General features: G+C 39.8%; 1 protein-coding gene across 2 annotated transcripts in view; it reads right to left on the bottom strand.

Moving 5' to 3' along the window:
* Positions 1-5,668: 5,668 nt before the first annotated feature.
* FIG4 (FIG4 phosphoinositide 5-phosphatase) overlaps positions 5,669-19,325 on the bottom strand; it is a 70,082-nt gene continuing 56,425 nt past the window's right edge. The window contains exons 23-24 of one of the 2 annotated variants that reach the window (XM_083831871.1): positions 9,398-9,531; positions 8,608-8,729 (exon numbers count right to left, since the gene is read on the bottom strand). In XM_083831871.1, the coding sequence (XP_083687997.1) occupies positions 9,420-9,531 (112 nt within the window). In that variant the 3' untranslated portion in view covers positions 8,608-8,729; positions 9,398-9,419. Of the gene's footprint in view, positions 8,730-9,397; positions 9,532-19,325 lie in introns of both variants that reach the window. The other variant, XM_083831870.1, reaches the window with a different exon arrangement.

Below are 19,325 nucleotides of genomic sequence, written 5' to 3'. Positions count from 1 at the left end.
GTGATGATTAAAACAGATGAAGAGATTCAGTGATCTGTCAGGCACACACAGCATTAAACTCCCAAAAGCAGGACTTGCTAGGTAGATGAGGAGTCACACAGCATTTACATGGCAGAGAAATGAAGATTCTCCAGTTGTGACCAATTATTTCTGATGAAAAGCAAAGGTAGACTTGTCTTCAGGCCATGGACGCTTTCCTGTGCTGGTGGCAAAGTGGTGCTCCCACACAAGTGAGGGGCTTGTGCTCAGAGGCTGCAGGGAAAACTAACACACTATTCAAACCCAGTCTTTGAAGGTTCCACTCATCTCATGAGTGGGAAGTGTATGGGTCTCTAAGGGTATAAATGTTACTGGAAAAAGCCATTTCATAACATAATGTTCATCCGAAACCCAAGCCAAGGCAGCAGAAGGAGAACCTGCTGTCAGCAGGCAGAGGGGAAGCTGAGCCAAGGTCTGTGAGTCTCAGGGGGGTCAGGGAGAGCTGGCACCTGGACAAGGCTGTTGGCGTGGGTAGAGAAGCAACCCCCACCCATCAGCAATGAAAACACATTTTTGGTTCAAGACTCTGGTCACTGACTAGCTCTGCTGACCCTGAGCAGTCCGATTTTTTGCACTGTCTGGTAATAGATCACAAGTGCCACGTACTCCTGGCAATGTGGGGTTGCCCTGACGTGTCACATGCCCTTATTTTAGAAAGGTGCTGTTCCAGAGGTGTGCCTACCTGTGTCTGGAGTGGCTGAGCCTCAGTGGTAGCCCTGTGACACCCTGCTTGCATACAACAGCCCGCTCTGAGGCCATCGCACAGGGCCAGCTGGAGATGCTTGTTAATGAGGACTGCGGTACGCCCAGAGTGACAAATGTGACCTTTGGAAATTCAAATCAGGCTCAGCACATGTATCTCCCAAACGACTGCTGTCAGAGTTCATGAGGATGCTGGGCATGTCTCAACTGCAGGCTGTTTGCGAGCCATACACGTGCTGTGGCCCAGCAAGGCCTCGGCCCCACGTGGGCCCACGCGTGGTGGGCCCATGCTCGCGCGCTCAGCTGGGGCTCCACAAGGCTTTGTACCGCCAGCCTGCCCGCTTGCCTGACAACGTGAAAGCAGACGGTGCACTTGTATACTAGCTCATGTATGGCTAGTCATTCAGTGCCTTTCTGCAGCTCCTAGCAACTGAATTATGGCCTTCCCAGCTGCTCTTCCTCGTGCATTGTCTTGGTCGTTCAGCACACCTCGCTGAGGTCCAGCCCAGACAGCTCTGGCTCTTCCCTTGTCTGCCCTTTTTCCTTTTCCTCTTGCCCTACTGGGATGCACGCTAACTCTTGCTCACCCCTGGTGTGAAGCCCACTGTAAAGGACTGCTAACTCCTTAAAATCCTGCCTCTGACACGAAAGGTTTCACTGAGTTCACAGAATCACAGAATCACAGAACTGTAGGAGTTGGAAGGGACCTCAAGAGATCATCGGGTCCAACCCCCCTGCCAAAGCAGGTTCCCTAGAGCAGGCTGCCCAGGTAGGCGTCCAGACAGGCCTTGAACATCTCCAGAGAAGGAGACTCCACAACCTCCCTGGGCAGCCTGTTCCAGTGCTCCGTCACCCTCACTGTGAAGAAGCTCTTTTTCATGTTGGTGTGGAACTTCCTGTGCTCCATTTTGTGGCCATTGCCCCTTGTCTTGTCCCCACAAACCACTGAAAAGAGGTTGGCCAAATCCCTCCATCTCCCACACTTCAGGTATTTGTAAACATTGATAAGATCCCCTCTCAAAGTTGTCCCTCTCTTGATGAGCAGGAGCTCATAATCCCACAAAACAACTTTCTGTGCAGGAGAGAAAGAAAACAAGAATTCCCAAACGAGCCTTCAGCTTCACAGCCATGACTTGTGAACATCCTGAGTCTGTTAGCCAATAATTTGAACACGGAAAAACCTGGGAAGAGAGCGGCACATAACATTTATTGCTGCTATGGGAGAAGCTATTACAGGATTTCTGGGCTGTGGAGAATGTATGCACACAATGAGATGCACTTAAGTTTGATTGAGAGTAGAAATCTTACTCTTTTCCTTGGTTTCTTCTTTTTCTTTTCCTTTCTCCTCATATGATGTACATTGTATTTCCAGGGAAGTATGGAGAAAAATAAAAAAAATAATAAAAATTAAACAAGTGACTCATTGACGTCACTTCTGAATACATTAGTAATAAAACAAGCAAAGCAAAGTATTAGTAATACAGATTAGACCAAAAAAAAAAAAAGCGCATATACTGCTCTCTTAGCATCTTTATCATGCTATTAGAACAATTCTGAGTAATGTTAAACAGTAAATTATTATCTTGGGCCACCTGAATCAGAAATCCCTGGAAAAGTGGACAGAGTCTGTCTGGAACATTGGATGCCATCAGATGCCACGGACTGGTGACATAAAGAAACAGGTCTACTCCCAGACCTTCCTGTCCAGCATCCTGAGGTGGTGCTGTGTATGTGTAGCCCAACCAGCTGCTATATACCTACCGATGGGACCTACCTTCAAAATGTGCACGGTCACACTACTTTCCATAGGCATCACCGGTGGTTTCAGTGCAATTTAGGAACTTTGTTCTCTCGGTTTACCACTATTGAGGCAGAAAATCCTGAAATTAACTGTGCAAATGGTGACTCATATACAGTAATTTTGAGTGTATTAGTAACAGGCAAACAAAAACCCCAGAGTGAAATCAGGATGGCAGGTTTAGCCAAAAGCATACATTTACCTTCACATTGGTAGCTTCCACTAACTGTAGGGAAACTAAAGCACTGACCACCCCACAGGTCTCTACCAGCACTGGTGAGCAGCAGTGCAGCTACTCACAAGCCTGCAGAGTCCAAGCTGGGCAGGTTGCAGACAGCAGCAACCGTCATGTCCTGCCCTCGGTTTGATCTCCCCACGTGGTTGGGAGAGGATAATGGAAGCTGCTTTTTATTGTAGCTTAGAGACATGCACAAGCTCACCTTTTAACCCCATTCAGTCAAGACATCTGGGATATGGTAACACATGCTTTAAGGAATGGGTAAATGGGCTGATTTTAAGCGTGCCAAGTTGCTTTTAAATCTGAGCTTTGCTCACACAAGTCAATGCATACCAACCTCCTCCTGAGCTCAGTGAAAGGGACTCTGAATGTATTCCAGGGTTAAGAGTACTGATATAATTAGGGAATAGCAAAATCCACATTTGTTTTTTTCCGTCATTGAAAAAGAACCAAACCCTCCCCTGTAGAACCGGAGCAGCCAGAAGGGACATCGGATGTAGTGCGTGTGAGCGTGTCCCTGCACGACAGACCCAGCAAGGGGAATTCCCTGCTTGTGCCAGGGACTGAGAGGCGACACGGCCCTGAAGGAGTGGGAATCATACTCCAGCTCATGCCTGCGGCACGGTTAATGTTGGTTTTAGCACAGATAACAGCCACAGAAGGTGGCAATGTGAGCCCCCACCCTGTGCTGATCCCAAGAAGAGGCTCTGGGAGGGAATAGAGGCATCCAAACTGAAGGGATAAAACACCCCCAAGGGACCTAAGCCAGGCCTGTCACTGCACAGTCCCTCACTGGACATGGCAGTGAGCTTCGACATGTGCTGACAGCAGCTCACTAAGACAGGCTGGATCCACTTGCTTGGAAGTACGAGCCAAAAAACGCCTCCCTCCCCCTTGGATATCTCTGTGCAGTGGGATGCAGCACGCTGCTACGGCAGGGCCAGAGGCAACCGAAGGGCACTACTTGAAACGCTCTCTGACTTTCTCAGTCAGAGCAAGCTCTCGACTTTCTCTGGAGGAAAAGATTTAAGTGATGTCTGCGATTTGTTCAAGCACTCACATCCTGTACCCAAGCAGAGCACTTCTCCCGAACATGTTACCGAGACACAGAGAACCCAAGAGAGACAACACGCGCATCTGGCACCACCACGGGAGGTAGGAAAACAGGCAGGGCAGATGATGGCACAGCCAGCCTTTGAAACAGGAGAGATACGGATTGCTGAAGAAAGCTTCAAGGTTTTTCAATGTAAGTTTTTTTTTCAGTAAAAGGATTGGATTTAGGGAGTTTTTGTTCAAGACGTGAAAGCTCTGAAAGGAGGAGGTGGATATAGAAGGAGAACTGCAGCTTGTGCCACAGTTCTGGGTAAGAAAAAGGATTCTGAGCCACAGGAGGTGGAAAAGGGGAAAGGAAATTAAAAAAAAAAAAAAAAAAAAAGAACTGAAAATCAGAAGAAACATAGGGAAAATAGGATAGCAATAGGCAACCCTTATGAAAAAGGAGTACCTGAATTGGCAGGGAATACAGAAGGAAAGTGCTCTCTTGCGTCCTAGGGTTTCTGGGTTTGGAGGTTGCAGTATGCACACTATCTCCTACGTGCTGTGTGCTACAACAGGAAGACCACAAATGCACACTGCTGCTACTGTAGTGCCTAAAAACCATGCTGGGCTTTAGCCCCAGCTGCACAGCTGCTCCTAGAATGGGAAAACACCTAAGGGCTGTCCAAGACGGTTCATTACATGCCACTTGTCTATCCTACCCTTATTACCCCATCTCTTTATTCTGCACTGATGAATACATTCAAAGTAAGGGAATTTAAGTGTTACAGTCAAGCCTTGGTCAGATAGGGCAAGAAGCATGTATCGCTCCTCCAGAAATACAGTAATTCATGAAACGCTTGTTTTTCAAGACTTTTCTCAGTGCTCTTTTACTTGACTCTAGTGGACTGATGAGGGTTTTCTTTGTACCACAAATTTAAGCTCCATTAGGTAACTGCTGAATATCAATATTTGCAAGGGTTGCAATTTTAATGTACGATCTTTTTCATGAATACTTCGTAACATATTGCACTAGTTTCATGTTACTTTTAAATCACCACCAGAAGTGACAAGCTCAATTAGATTTTTTAAGTATATAAAAGATTGAGGGAGGCATGTGGGAGCCAAGCACATTTTATCTTTTCCACATCAGTCTCCAGGTGATCACTCAGATTCAAAACATGCCAGCAAATGGAACTTCATACATAATGCAACACTCATGCAACTATTGAAGTCACACTGCTTTATCTTCAATGAGCTGTACTTGGGTGTGTGGTTATTCACGGAGTACTGACAGGGGGAAACGCACATGGAGAATGAAATACCTTGAGAGAAGCTCCTGTTTCACCTTACTGTAAAACATAATGATCTGACAGGTCACATGTTTTGGGGTTTATTCTAGTAATGACTGGCCAGTCTGCGCAGGCCAGTGTAACCTTCCTAGGATCCTGTGCAAAAATCTCCAAAACTCAACACCAAAATGAGGAGCCACCTTAAATGTTATCTCAGAAGTAAGTACAGCTCTTTCACCTTCTCCCCTCTTGTAGCTGCAGTGGTGTGCACATTACAAGGATTGCATTTCAGGATCACGTTTGAGTCTTTCTGGAAAGGAATTTGAGTGAGAGAACAAAGACAGTGGGCTTTGCAAGTGGGAGCAAAACTCTCAAGGAGGTGAAAGTATCAACAGAAGTGCTGGGAGTAATTGCTCCTAAGGGCATGAGCATCAGTCTGAACAGGGTCACAGAACACAGCTTAAGCTTTTGGACTGGCATCAAGGAAACACGGGCTCAGAAATGGCAGTCCTAAACCTGTGGCTGTGCCTCCTCAATCAACAAGAAAAGAAACTTAAGTCATTATCTCCATGTGTACATTTTGGTATTTTATTTCAATGTAGTCTTCAAAGACACCAAACCAAATGAAATAAATTTTGGAGGAAAAAACACACATTTCTCTGAGAGATATTTCTCTTGTCCATACAGATTTAGAACATTAAGATGTTAAAGATCATTAGCACTTAAGAGTCAAAAAAAGCACCTTGTTAGTCTTCATTGCCAACACAGCCCATTTTTTGTGTTACAAACAAAGGTATTTATTACTTTGCACACCCTTTCCTCAGCTTCTGAAGGGTAAACAGATTCAGAACTTCTCACATAGCTGACAACTGGAACTTTATATCGCAAGAACAAAATAAAGTAAGTACGCGCAAACCAGCATCTCTGGAATCCTTTGTGCAACTGAACTTGGGTGGGCAATGAACATATTCGCCTTTTAAATTAACGCTTTACATACATTAGGCTGCAGATATATTCAGACAGTTGAAAATTTGTAATTAATTTGTTAAGCTAGGAGTCCTTGTTTGTGTGTTGTTTCATTTTTTTAAACAAGCCTAGTAAATAGCTGACATCAGCACCCTGAAGCGTTCTTAGCAGCTGCAGTACACTCGTGGTAGACCACACAAGCAAGCACCTGAAAATTAATGCCCAATCATTTTATCATATGAAGTAATGAACATGGCTTAAACCACAGTGAAAATTAGTGTTTTTGTGTTTGTTTCTTTTTAAAATCTTTTCTAACTGGAAGGAGAAACAAGAAGCAGCTATATATCCTAGAAGATTCAAGGGCATGCTGCTATAGGACTGTTATGGCACAAAAAGACACTGAAAAGACACAGATAACGGACTGAGATGCCATTAATCTCTCAAAATTGTAAAACCAAAACCCTTCAATCCTTTTTTGCTAATCAGTGTTTGAATTGCTAAAGCCTGAACATATTTTCTCTTAGAGCTGTAAAATTATTACAATTCCTGTATTTTGCAGCAACTTTAGCTGTTGAAAAAGGATGCATCTTTCACCTATCTGTGGTTAAGTGGTACTTTCAAGGACAGCTTTTATGAAATTCCAGTATCTATGAGCAACAAAAGTATAAGGAATGTGGTCATCTATAAAACATCCTTGGAAATAGTTTAAGTGCAGTAAGAAAAGCATGTATGAGTTTTGTTAGGATAAGGACTCCAGCTCCACATTTTTCCAAAGGAAACATTTATTCATAATGGACAGGAGAGTTTGTTACAGTTGTGCTGTGTTTTTCTTTTTGTTTTTCCAGAGGAAAGAGGTTGCCAGTTGCAATGAAGTCTTAGCTGAAGTGTGCTTTCATTCTTGTACCTGCAAAAATACCTTAATTTCTCTCAAAACAATATTAATCAATTAACAAAAGAGAATGGACACCAACATTTTTTGGTAGCTTGAGGTACCACATTCTCTAACTGTCCGCATACAAATCGTTTCCTGAAACACACAGACCCCACAAGAAACTCGAATCTTTTTGTTCACTGCATCTCTTCTTTGTTGAATTACTGACAAAAATGCTACTGACTGCATGAGATATGCAAACATATGCAGAATATGTTTGCAGCATGCAGCCAGAAATCTGGAGTAGCTGCCTGCAAGCGACTTACTGTGAACACAAACGTGTACTCTGCATCTAGTACATGTAGTTGGCTGACATTCCCCGGGTAAGTTATTCAGAGTTAGTCCAGAAAATTCTGAAATATGGCCTGTACAAACACGTGGAATGACATAATCTATCAAGGATGCTGTTGTCGCTGTCAGTGTTCCTCAAGGCAAAGGGCTAGAAAGCAGTGTTGGGAATTTTAGCTTGTAATTACAAGTCACAGGTTTTTGTATGTGTGTGTGTTTTATTCCTTATTTGAGAAAATGTTTTGACCAAAAGACCAAATTAAACAATCTACTTCAAATACCTGATGCCTCTCCACTTCTTACATAGCACTGGACATGATGTTCAGTCTTCCCTAAGCCCAACTACTGCTTTCTCTTGCATGACTGTCCCAGCTGATCCAGTCTCTCTACACCACTTAGTAACACTGAGTTGCTGGGAGGCTGTAGGCTTATATCTGGAAGAGTCTTACAGGAGGACGAATATGAGGATGGAAAGAATATGCTGCAAAAAGGGTAATGCCTGTCATACAGCAAAATGGTCTTGCACCCTCCAAGACTCTAAAGCCATGAGTGCTCCCTCATTTACAATGTAGTCAGTGAGTGGTTGACCTCAGTGGCCTACTAGAAACCCACAATAATTATTCATGAGCTATTTTCACCCTGTGTGTAGCACAGATTTTGTAGCTACTAGAACCAGTGAAGTTAATTTGACACAGATTAGAGTTATAATGTTAGTCTAGATGCAAATTTTGATTTTTACATAAACCATACTTTTTTTTTCTTTTGTTTAAGAAAGCAGCAAAGTGCAAGCAGTCATTTGGGCACTCAATTTGCTAAAAATCTCAAGAAATATCAGAAAACAATTGATTGTAAAAAAGATTGTTGTCATAGAACAAAGAGGAAGAAAAATATTCTATTCTGATTCTTATGTACAAATCATTTCATTTTGCTAGCAAACATAAGAATGTAAGTAATATAAAAACCTAAAGACAATATTTTCTCTGCCATAAATCACTACATACCTGTCCGTTATTACAAGTGCTCAAATTATTCACTTAATCTCTTAAAATAACACTTTTCTCTTCCAGCTGAAGAGCAGATATTAAATCACTTTTTCTCCTGTAAAGCATGATACCATAAATGTGCAATAGCAAACCATAATAGATAGAATTGTTAGATAAATACATTTATTATTGCAAAATAACAAAACTAGATTTCCTTTCTTAAATTATTTTTTATGACCTATCAGTACTGTAGACTTCACATGAGAATCCAGCTTGTATTTAGAGGTATCTATTTCGAATGTACTCTCTGTACATGAGGAAGTCCTCTTTTCCCAGTGGCTGCATGTTTCCTTTTCCAGCCTGAATGTGTGCATGAAAAATCTCTATTGATTTCCTATCAGCTCTTGGAGGCTGGACTTCGTAAATATTATCTTGCGAAAAGGAGGAGATTGGTATTCTGGAAAAAAAAAAAACACACAAAAGATATTTGGAAGTTTAAGTAAAAAAAAATGCATGGTTAAATAAGAGTATTTATTTTCCTTGAAATATATATATGAGAATCAATGAAAAGGTAACTTTGCACTTGATAATCTATTTACCTAGATTGTGAACACTACTGCAGACCTTGTAAGACCCGCTTTCCAAGTAGGGTAATTAGGTAAGATGTCACTAATCACATTAAGGATACTTTCTGTACTTCCCTCACTCTGTCCTCATTTTTTCATCCTTCCTCAGATCTGCTATGATCAGTAAGCACCCGAGCTGACCTGTGCCATACATTATAGCAGGTAACAGGAAAATGTTATTGAACTACCCACTTAGCAGCAATTATAACAACCAACTGATTATACTCTAAACCACCAAGCAGAAAGAAGTTAACAGATAAGAAATTTCCATCTAGCTATAAGGAAACAGAAAACTTAGTACCAGCAACAGCACTCTCTATACACTGGGACAGCGGATATTTTATGAAAAAATATTTTCAATAGCTTCATATAATACAAGTTATCTTTGAATCCTAATATTTAAACCTTCTAATCTTATGAGAAATACATGCAGTCTGAAAGTTTACAAGAACCTGAGTATGTCAGACCTTTTCTAAGCACTGCTGTGAATCAGACTCACTCATAAGGTAGAAGCTGGTCTTTTAACTGCAACTCTTGAAAACTGCAATGCCAGCACGTCGAAGGAAATGACTGTTTCCTCTCTGCTCCGGGCTCACAAGACCACATCTAGAACACCATGCCCACTTCAGGGCCCTCCAGTACAAGACAGACAATGAAACACTTGGGTAAGTTCAGCAAAAGCCAACAAGATGGTTAGAGAGCTGTAGGACATGACATGTGAGGAGAGGCTGCAAGTGCTGAGTTTGTTCAGTCCAGAGAAGAGAAGCTACGGCCAGCCTTATTGCCGTAGTCTCCAACTACCTAACGGGATGGTATAGATAGTATGCAACCAGACTATCCTTATCAGTGCATGATAAAAAGACAGATTTCAGAAAGGGCATACAAATTGCAATGTGAGATATTCTGGTTAAGTAGAAGGGAACTTTATTCCACTGTGAGGGGTGTCAGGCACTAAACTGGTTGCTCCGAGAGGCTGGAGAACCTTGCTCCTTAAGGATATTCAAAACTCAAGTGTACATGGCGCTGAGCAGCCTAATTTGGTCCTGATCCAATCCCTTGCTCAGAGGAGATGACCTCCAGGGTCCATTCCAATTTATAATATTCTATGGCTCTAAGCCAAATTCTTCAGCAGTAATAATGCGTTCTCCACAATCAACTGCAAGGTAGTAACAAAACTATTTATACTCAATACATAATAAATGAATAAACTCTAAAAGTACCTGTGTAACAAATCATTTTCATTTTAAAGCACTTAGCTATTGTGAAAGCAGTATTCATAAATATACTATGTGCATTTCCCAGCAATATTTTACTAATTTATTTATAAAACACTCCCAGAGTTGAACAGTGTGGATGTTTTAACTGTTTGAGAGCAGATCAGTTTGGATTCTGCAACAGAACATTCAATGCCTAATACATTGACATCTGAAGGCAACCTATGCATTAACTTTTCCTTCTGTCAATACTACTTGATTTAGTGGAAATCTAATTTTGAAATGAACTCCAAGAAAAAAACTATCTGACAGAACTCTGAGTTATCTAGAACAGTGGATGCAATGCACATGTAAATCCTAAGCAGGAGAAATAAATCATTTATTGGTTATGAAAAAACTGACATACATGTTTTGAAGAGTTCTCCGAATCATCGGTTTAATATATTTTTAGTTTGTATTTCAGCTGGAAAAGCTTATTTAACTCTTTAGATAGCTATTAAAGTACATCTGCTTTATAAATACTCTCTGTAAATGAAGCTGCCAAAGTATTCACTACAAGAGGTACTGAACAATCCCTTCTCCAGTATATTCTCCCATATTTCAGCAAACAGGATTGAGAAACTACCTGAGGCAAAATTTGAAACTGGGCTACTGTTTCATGAGAAGTGATTTCCTTAGGTATTCACTGATTTTTCTAATGTCTCTCTGAGACTTATGGAATCCTTTGGGAATACGCTCTACTACTTGGCTGCGTCTGATGCTACGCTCCTTTCATTTGTGATTATGTGCCTTGGTTGCTCATAGCTCTTAGACTGAGAGAAATGGTGAACAGTCATTTGCCTCCTCCACATCACTATTACACAACTAAATGTATTTCATTTCTCCTCACACACTAGCTATTTTCTGATCAACCTTAGAATCTTGTCATTTATGGAGATTTCCAAGGCCTACTACATCCTCTTTGATAATACATTGAACAAAACTGCACTTAATACCTGAGATTTTTTTCAACTAGCTTTTTCATTTGTCACCTACTACTTTAGTTAACAAAGACAAAATTTCTAAAAACTTTACATTACTTAACAGTGTATTGGAATAATAGCCAGTGGCTGAAAAACAGCCAGAATGCTATTGTTATATATTGTATTAGCATATGCATACATTTTTGGACTACGAAATTACAGCTGCAACTTCCTGTCAAAGCCAACTATTTCCAAAAGTGAATATTAACCAGCCCAAATGCAAGGAAGATTCACATATATTAGCATCATTGCCACATTGCACAGAAGCCACAGTCATGATTCACTCTCTGGGTGCTCTTCAAGAAACAAGAAGTTACTTCTGTGTGTATAACCTCTTCTTTTAAAGGGGAAAAAACAGTGAATGGTACTTTTGAAGAATTGGGACTCTCAAATGATGGCATAGCTCTTCTATAAATGAAATAACAGCAATGTTCTTCTACTTGTGCTATGACCATGAACTAATGTTTGCAAGGTCAATTTGGAAAAAGCCCCACTTATTCCCAATCAACTGGAAGAGAAGTTCGAAGAAAAACTTTCAGTACAACAGCCAGTGAATATCAGCCATTCAAAACTACCCAACATTTATACTGTAATAGCAAACATTTGGTTTCCAAAGATGAAAAATAACAAGGCTACCTCTGAATTAAAACTTAGTCAAAACTGATAATTCCAGATTAAATTAAAAAAAAAACAACAAACTAGAATGCAAAATTGACTTATCTTTCAAATCTCCATCACATAGATTTTAAGTTTGTGTTACAGAGGAGAAAAATTAAATTTCTGGCAAGAGATTAGGTCACATCAACATTTTTTTGTTTGCAAAAACAGAACATAATTTACTGTTTGCAGTTTGTAAGACAGCAAAAGTTAAAGGTTACCTATTTATTACACCTTGAATTGTTATGATAGCATGGTCTAACATTACTAGTATTTTTTATAACTTAAGTAGAAATACTACCACTTAATTGAAATAATTGATGAAAAAATAAATAACAAATTAATTAAATAAAATAAATAATAAAAATAATTAATTGAAATAATTCATGAAGAGATGAAGTCACAAGAAAAAAACTCAAAACCTTGATTTTAAACAAGATGGGACTACAACAGAAATTTCCTTTCAAGCCCTTCTGACCATCTGAAACCAATCAAGTAATTTGTATTATACTCCCTTCCTATAAAATACAATAAATTGACTAGCAAGATGAAATACTTTTATAAAAAAAAAGTGAAAAACAACTGCATAGATTCAATATAATAATGCAAAAAAATGTTTTTTATGACTTTTCTGGGAACTGAAGACAAACATTGGACTTGCAAAAGGTTTATACACATAAGCCATGATACTTCCTGATTTTATTGAGTTCTCAGCAAGTGTAGTGCAAAAATTTAAAACACGTATATTTGTGCTTTCTCTCTTGGGACTATGCTGAATGGCACAGAATATTGGTTGTTTAGTTGTTATAACTACAGCATCCAAATAGAACATGACATTTAACTGAAATCCAAGCCTCCCCCAATCCTTTCCCCGATTATTATTCAATGAAAGGTGCCTTAGAGGATACTGCACTCTTCATTTATAAATCTTAAAACCTGTAGTATTTATGTAACGCAATCCTAAGTGCACTGCACAGCTTTCATCAGAGAGGTCCACCCCTCATCTTACTGTCACTTCTGGACAACTACTCATCAGAGCTACAGACTCATTACATCAACAACTATCCTACTGCAGTCCTAGCGCATAACGAAGAACAGTCAGAAGAAGCAAGGCTGCTCTCAATGGTTTTCTCTTCTTTCAGAAGAGACAACTGTATGCTCCTCCCAAGATCTCTGAGAGGGAAAGGGGAAGTCATTCAAATAGATGTCCCTCAGATCTAAACACCAGGGAAGAAGAGTGAAGGGTGGAAAATTACACCTCTAATTTTTCTTCTTTGTTACTCTTACTGATTGTACACAGAGTTTGCTGTGAGGAAAATCGGTTAGTGCATTTCCAGTCTGGACTGCTCTTCCCAAAAGTAATTGATGCATCAGCCCCAGCCCCAAATTTCCACTGAAGCAAATCATGGAAACGTGCTTATTTCAGACTACAACCAGCTAATTTTCAGCAACATATCAAGAAACTGCTCTGACTTATATTGAACTTTAATAGTTACATGGGATGGTTGCAATTTAGTGTCTTAGTGACACCACTGTTGGCTGCAAAAGTGGCAGTACTAAAAATGAACCGAGACAGCTCTCTCTTTTTAGACACTTAACTGCACTACATGTACAATGCACATTTCTGTTGTATCTTTAAAACAGCAGAGCATATGAGCTGGGCAGTGCCAGCTCAGAGCTAATTGAACTTGGCTCTGTGCTCATATCATCTACACCATAACCGTACTTCGCCAGTTGGTCTAGCATTACTATAGTAAAGTGTGCGTTAAAAATTCCTGCTCTGCTCCATGTTCTATGTATAAAATATATTTTATCTGGGTGGAGAAATGGGAGGAAGTTTGATCCTAGGTCTCTTAGCAACATTACAGCGCACTCAAAAAGGTAAATGCAGTGTTTTAAAATTAAAATGTAATTGCCCATTCTTTAAAATTTAATTACCAAATGCTGATCAATTTAATCATAAATTTGGTAGAAACTTTAAAACGCAGAGTTGTGTGGACAACTCCATTAGATGCTGCAATGTCTGATAAGTTAGATTTTACGTGTACTATAATCGGAATAAAAATTAGTGTAAACGGGGTAAAAAGGATTGTGCACAAAAGGCAGCACACTGTTGTTGGTGTAATAAGTATTAAAAATATTCCTTAAATCACTAACTTCTGAAGCATTAGATATTAAAAAGTGATTGAAATGTAAATTCTGAGAAGTAATGCCTCTTATAGGAGAAATTACAACTAGTATTTCTTCAAGGGCCAATCACATGAGTTCCAAAGCAGATAAAATTCTGACCCAATTTTGAATACTGCAATTTAGTTTTGTTCAGCTATGATTACTACAGCTGAGAAAACAATCTAAAATCTATTCCTACTCTTAGAACAGTAGAGACAGAATAAGTGTTCACCTTTTAAGAGGTAAAGAAGAAAAACAAACAAATTACTAATTGCTGGTACTGTGGCTAGTAATTTCTGAAAATCATAGCCACTGCATATTGCTCAGGTCTGAGTTATGCAGCTCTTGGTGTTGAACGTTAATATTTTTTGCAAGTTTCTCCAAGATCTGATTTTTGGAGCAATTTGTTTCTATGCTGATAGACATCACATCAGTTTCCCTAAGGAACCAGGAATCTATGGAGGGATAGATCTACTCTTGGTCTTAGGGCAAAAGATGTTACTCTGAAAGATGTTATGCTTGAAACATAAACCAAACTTAAACATAAACATTACTGCAAGTAACTTCAAGGTAAGACTCCGGTCCTTCCACGGTTGTAATTGTTTTAGAACCTGTATAAAAACCCCTTGTCTATGCAAAGGATTGTTTTCATGTTAAATTACATGAAAAATATTACACACTGCATGTTTTCAAATCTTACAATACTGTAATGCTCTGTCAAATCACAAATTGAAGGTCAGAATTCTCTGCAGGTGTTTTACAGATGTTCTAGGAAACCTAGTCAAAGTACACATCACTACAAGCAATACAGGAAACAAGACAAAAACCATTACCAACAAGGTCAGTTATAAAGTCACCAGTCATCCACAATTTGGCTGCATACCTAAAATCAAGTTATATCTTACCAAGATGTAGAAAGATTTTGCTAAGTTGCATCATAGAAACATTCGTCTGTTCTAAAATTAAACATGTATAGCTAAAGAATCTGCAACAAGTTAAGTCTTTCTGCACAGAATGAATTCTTGTTCTTCCTTATTTTAAATTGTATTGTGATTCCTGTCGAGGCTTCTTAATCTTAGAATTCTGTGGTACTATACTGGAATGTAAACTAATACTAAAATGTGTCTTTTTATGCTTTTCTTAAACAACACAAAGCTCTTATTTCAAAACAGTTGAAACTTCTGTAGATTTCACCCTCTGCAATCACACTCTCACCAAATCAGCATTTTGTTTTATTTTTCATTAATAAATTGCATGAATAATATTGTGGAAATTCAACTTTTCTATTTTTTTTCCCAGAGTGCTTGTTTCTTCTAAGCCTCACTAACATATTCCTCCAGTTGATTACAACACACTACCGTGGGTGTTTTTCAGTATTAGTACCAAACACTATTCCATCTATATTTATATCTAGGTGCTTGTAAAGCAGACTGCTTTTCAAAGCACCCACAGCTTCTGCGGATATTTACCTAGCTTAAAGCATTCAAGCTGAACCTCTAGCAATGGCATTTAACATCAGAACACTGTAATAACTTAAAAATATCATTATCTAGCACCGAAAGATGATACCTACTCAAATGTAGCTGGCCTGCCCTAGTCTGCTAGAAACTGAACAGTTATTAAGCAAAACCAAAACATAACAAAACTCACTACACTAATTTGATGCTTTCTCTATTTATTGATTTGTTTCTAAAGACATGACATTTCTGAAGCACTTGTGAGTCAAAGTTACTTCCTTAGACTTGATGAAACTTGGACAACCAAGTGTATTCTGAGCATTTAGTTACTTAAATCTCAATTTTCAACATGCTAAAAATGCTTTGAGAGAACTTCAGTTTCATGCATGCCAATTTTGATTAATAACCCCACAAGAAGCAATGGGCACAAACTGAAACACAGGAAGTTCCGTCTAAATATGAGGAGGCACTTCTTTACTGCGAGGGTGACAGAGCACTAGCACAGATTGCCCAGAAAGGCTGTGGGGTCTTCTTCTCTGGAGATATTCAAAACCTGCCTGGATGCTACCCTGCGCAATGTGCTCTAGGTGATCCTGCTCGGCAGGGGGGTTGGACTAGATGATCTTCAGAGGTCCCTCCCAACCTCAGCCATTCTGTGATGCTGTGATATTAAGCTGTATATGTTTGTGGAGTGCTTGTATTATCCAGTCATTTAATTAAAGGCATTTATCTGACATTATTCAAGTAAAAATCTAATCTGATGAATAGGTTTAATAACTTAACAGTAGAGTCACAAAGGAGAGCATGTTATTTAGGACTAGGCTATCATATATCCCTGAGAGATTTGTATTTCTACATCCTCCCAATGAAAATTACACAGATAGGAATGCAAACTCCATGTCCTGAATGACAGCACCCTTGAAACGCAAAGAGTTAGAGCAGTTATTTTCATCCCACTTGTGACCACGCTTCATGGTGTTACCATCCCACTAAGAGTAGTATTGTCTCTACAGTAAGAGAAGATATGGTTATAGCAAACTTACAGTTATAGCTTCAGTTTCAGCAAATATGTTTCACACTTCAAAGAAGTGGTGCATGGACTGCTTAGCTCACAAGTACGACAGTCACCAGAAAGCCACAAGATTAGTTCTCCTCAAGTCTCTAAAGAGTATCTAAAGGAGACAAAGTATACTCTATTGCCTTGTTTGAATCCTAAGTAAATATATCTGACCTACAAAACTCTGGCAAATCTAGTTGTTTGTTTGTTTTCCATAAATGATATCCCCTTAAATTGCTTGCTGAGCTCTTGAAAGAGCCTTCAACAATTTTTTCCTTTATTAGGCACCATTCCCTACATACAACAAAATTTCAGTCAGTCTTCAGGAGGGGAGAGGACTGAAAAATATGAAACCTCCTCTGTCCAACAGCATATACTACTGCAATTTGTTTCTTGCAGAATTGACCAGTAGCAAAACCTGGAATGCATCACGGTCCCTTGATGCAAACTCTAACAGCATACACAGTTTCAAAGGTTAGAGAAAGAAAAGACTCTTCACAGTTATACATCTAAATGACGATTTTACAGTCCAAATTAGAAGCATCTTCTCTAAAGTGCAGACAAGGAATTTGAGAGGAGGTTAGAACACCGGGTACAGAAGGGTGATCTTTGAGGCAAGATAATTTTTTTGAAGTAGGGATGATTTATGCTGACCACACTAATTCAAAATTTAAAGATCCAATCAATACAGACGAACCAGGAGATAGGACAGGACAAAACAAGGCAGCTACCCAAAGAACTGACTCATGTACACACCAAAAACATAAACAAACAAACAAAACAACAACAACAACAAAAGGCGGGGGGGGGGCGGGGAGCGAAGAGGTTGCCATCAAAAGGGACCTGGACAAGGTTGAGAAATGGGCCCATGTGAACCTAATGAGGTTCAACAAATCCAGGTACAAGCTGCCGCACCTGGGTCAGGGCAATCCCAGGCAGGAGTACAGACTGGGAGAAGAACTCACTGAGAGCAGCCCTGTGGAGAAAGACTTGGGCCTTCTGGTGGACAAAAGGCTTGCCATGAGCCAGCAGTGCGCGCTTGCAGCCCAGAAGACCAGCTGCATCCTGGGCTGCATCACAGAGGAGTGGCCAGCAGGTCAAGGGAGGTGATTGTGCCCCTCTGCTCTGCCCTTGTGAGGCCCCACTTGGAGTGCTGCAGCCAGCTCTGGGGCCCCAGGACAAAGATATGGAGCTGTTAGAGGTCCAGAGGAGGGTCACAAGGATGATCAGAGGGCTGGGGCACCTCTCCTATGGAGAAAGGCTGAGAGAGCTGGGGATGTTCAGCCTGGAGAAGAGAAGGCTCCAGGAAGACTTCATTGTGGCCTTTCAGTATTTAAAGGGGGCTTATAAAAAATATGGTGAGCAACTTTTTTACTCGGGCAGATAGCAAAAGGATAAGGGGAAACTGTTTTAAACTAAAAGAGGGGAGGATTTCGATTAGATGTTAGGAGGAAATTTCTTACTCAGAGGGTGGTGAGGCACTGGCACAGGTTGCCCAGAGAAGCTGTGGATGCCCCATCCCTGCAGGTGTTCAAGGCCAGGCTGGATGGGCCCTGGGCAACCTGATATGGTGGGAGGTGTCCCTGCCCATGGCAGGGGGGTTGCAACTACATGATCTTTAAGGTCCCTTCCAACCCAAGCCATTCTGTGATTCTGTATGACAACAAGAACAAAAATCTGAATGATTTTGGAGCACCACACCAGAGGCTCACTATTAGATGTTGTCTCAGCAGCTCATTCTGCACATTCAAAATAAAAGGAGGAAAGAATCTAGTTAATAAATGAAGCACTGCGAGAGAAAGGGCATGATCCCTGGTCCATGATAGTACATACTGTACTACAGGAGTGAAAAGACTGTAGCTCTTACTGAAGCTATAGGAAATGCTCATTATTTTGTACGATCAGTGCTTATAATGGAACCAACTAGTATAATTATTTCCAATATAAAAGAGAACAATGTATTACTCCTCAATAAATACTATACTCAAATGCATAGGGGAAAATACTATCCTTTGACTTATGCAGTATGTATGTAAGTCTACTAATAATTAGGCAAATGACAAGCAAGTTATTGAAGATGACACTACCTTAAGATTAATCAGGATATGAGCTTATAATTTCTAAAGTTATTTGTTGACTAATTATGAATGCACTTTACTTTTGCCTTTGTTCCCACAGCAGTGTCAAGAAACCATTTAGATATTCAGCAAAGGTTTCATGTAAAAAATAAATATACTAACCGTTCTTCAGATACCTTATTCATTTATTTCTGCTTTTCAACATAGGGACTGCCCCCCCCAAGAACTCCAAAGATTTAAATACATAGGAAGATGATACACTCAATAACAACTGTTTGTTTTGTGCAGTTATAAGGAAGTGATGCCATGTTTACTTAGCAAATTTAACAATTTTTTTTCTAATCCTCCCAGAAACAGACCTTATATGAACAAATTCATATGGAATTACTGAATGAACAACACGATTGCTCTAAACAGAGGTAACCAGCTCTCAAAAGTAACAGTTTTCAAAAGTAGCTAGGGCTGTAAAACACTCCATTAGAATTACAAAATGTTCTGCTGTATTTTTACTTTAATATTTTAAAGTGGTATTATCAGATTAAAAATACTCCAGTAAAGCATTCTATAAGTTAACAGAAATTGAAAATTACACATTTAACGTCAAGAGAATTTTGAAAACATGGGACTACATGATACATCTTTGAAGAAGGTCCATTTTTTAAAGATTTAAGGAGAACACAGCTCTGAACCATACTGCAGGTATCACTGAATTGTTCTCCTGCTTGAGCTTTATCAATGCCCTGCATAACAAAATAGGATAGTAGATATATATG

The sequence above is a fragment of the Anser anser genome (genome assembly GCF_964211835.1).
Source record: "Anser anser genome assembly, chromosome: 3".
Classification (NCBI taxonomy): Eukaryota; Metazoa; Chordata; class Aves; order Anseriformes; family Anatidae; genus Anser; species Anser anser.
The sequence above is the reverse complement of the archived record's forward strand: the minus strand, read 5'-3'. Positions and strand labels throughout refer to the sequence as shown.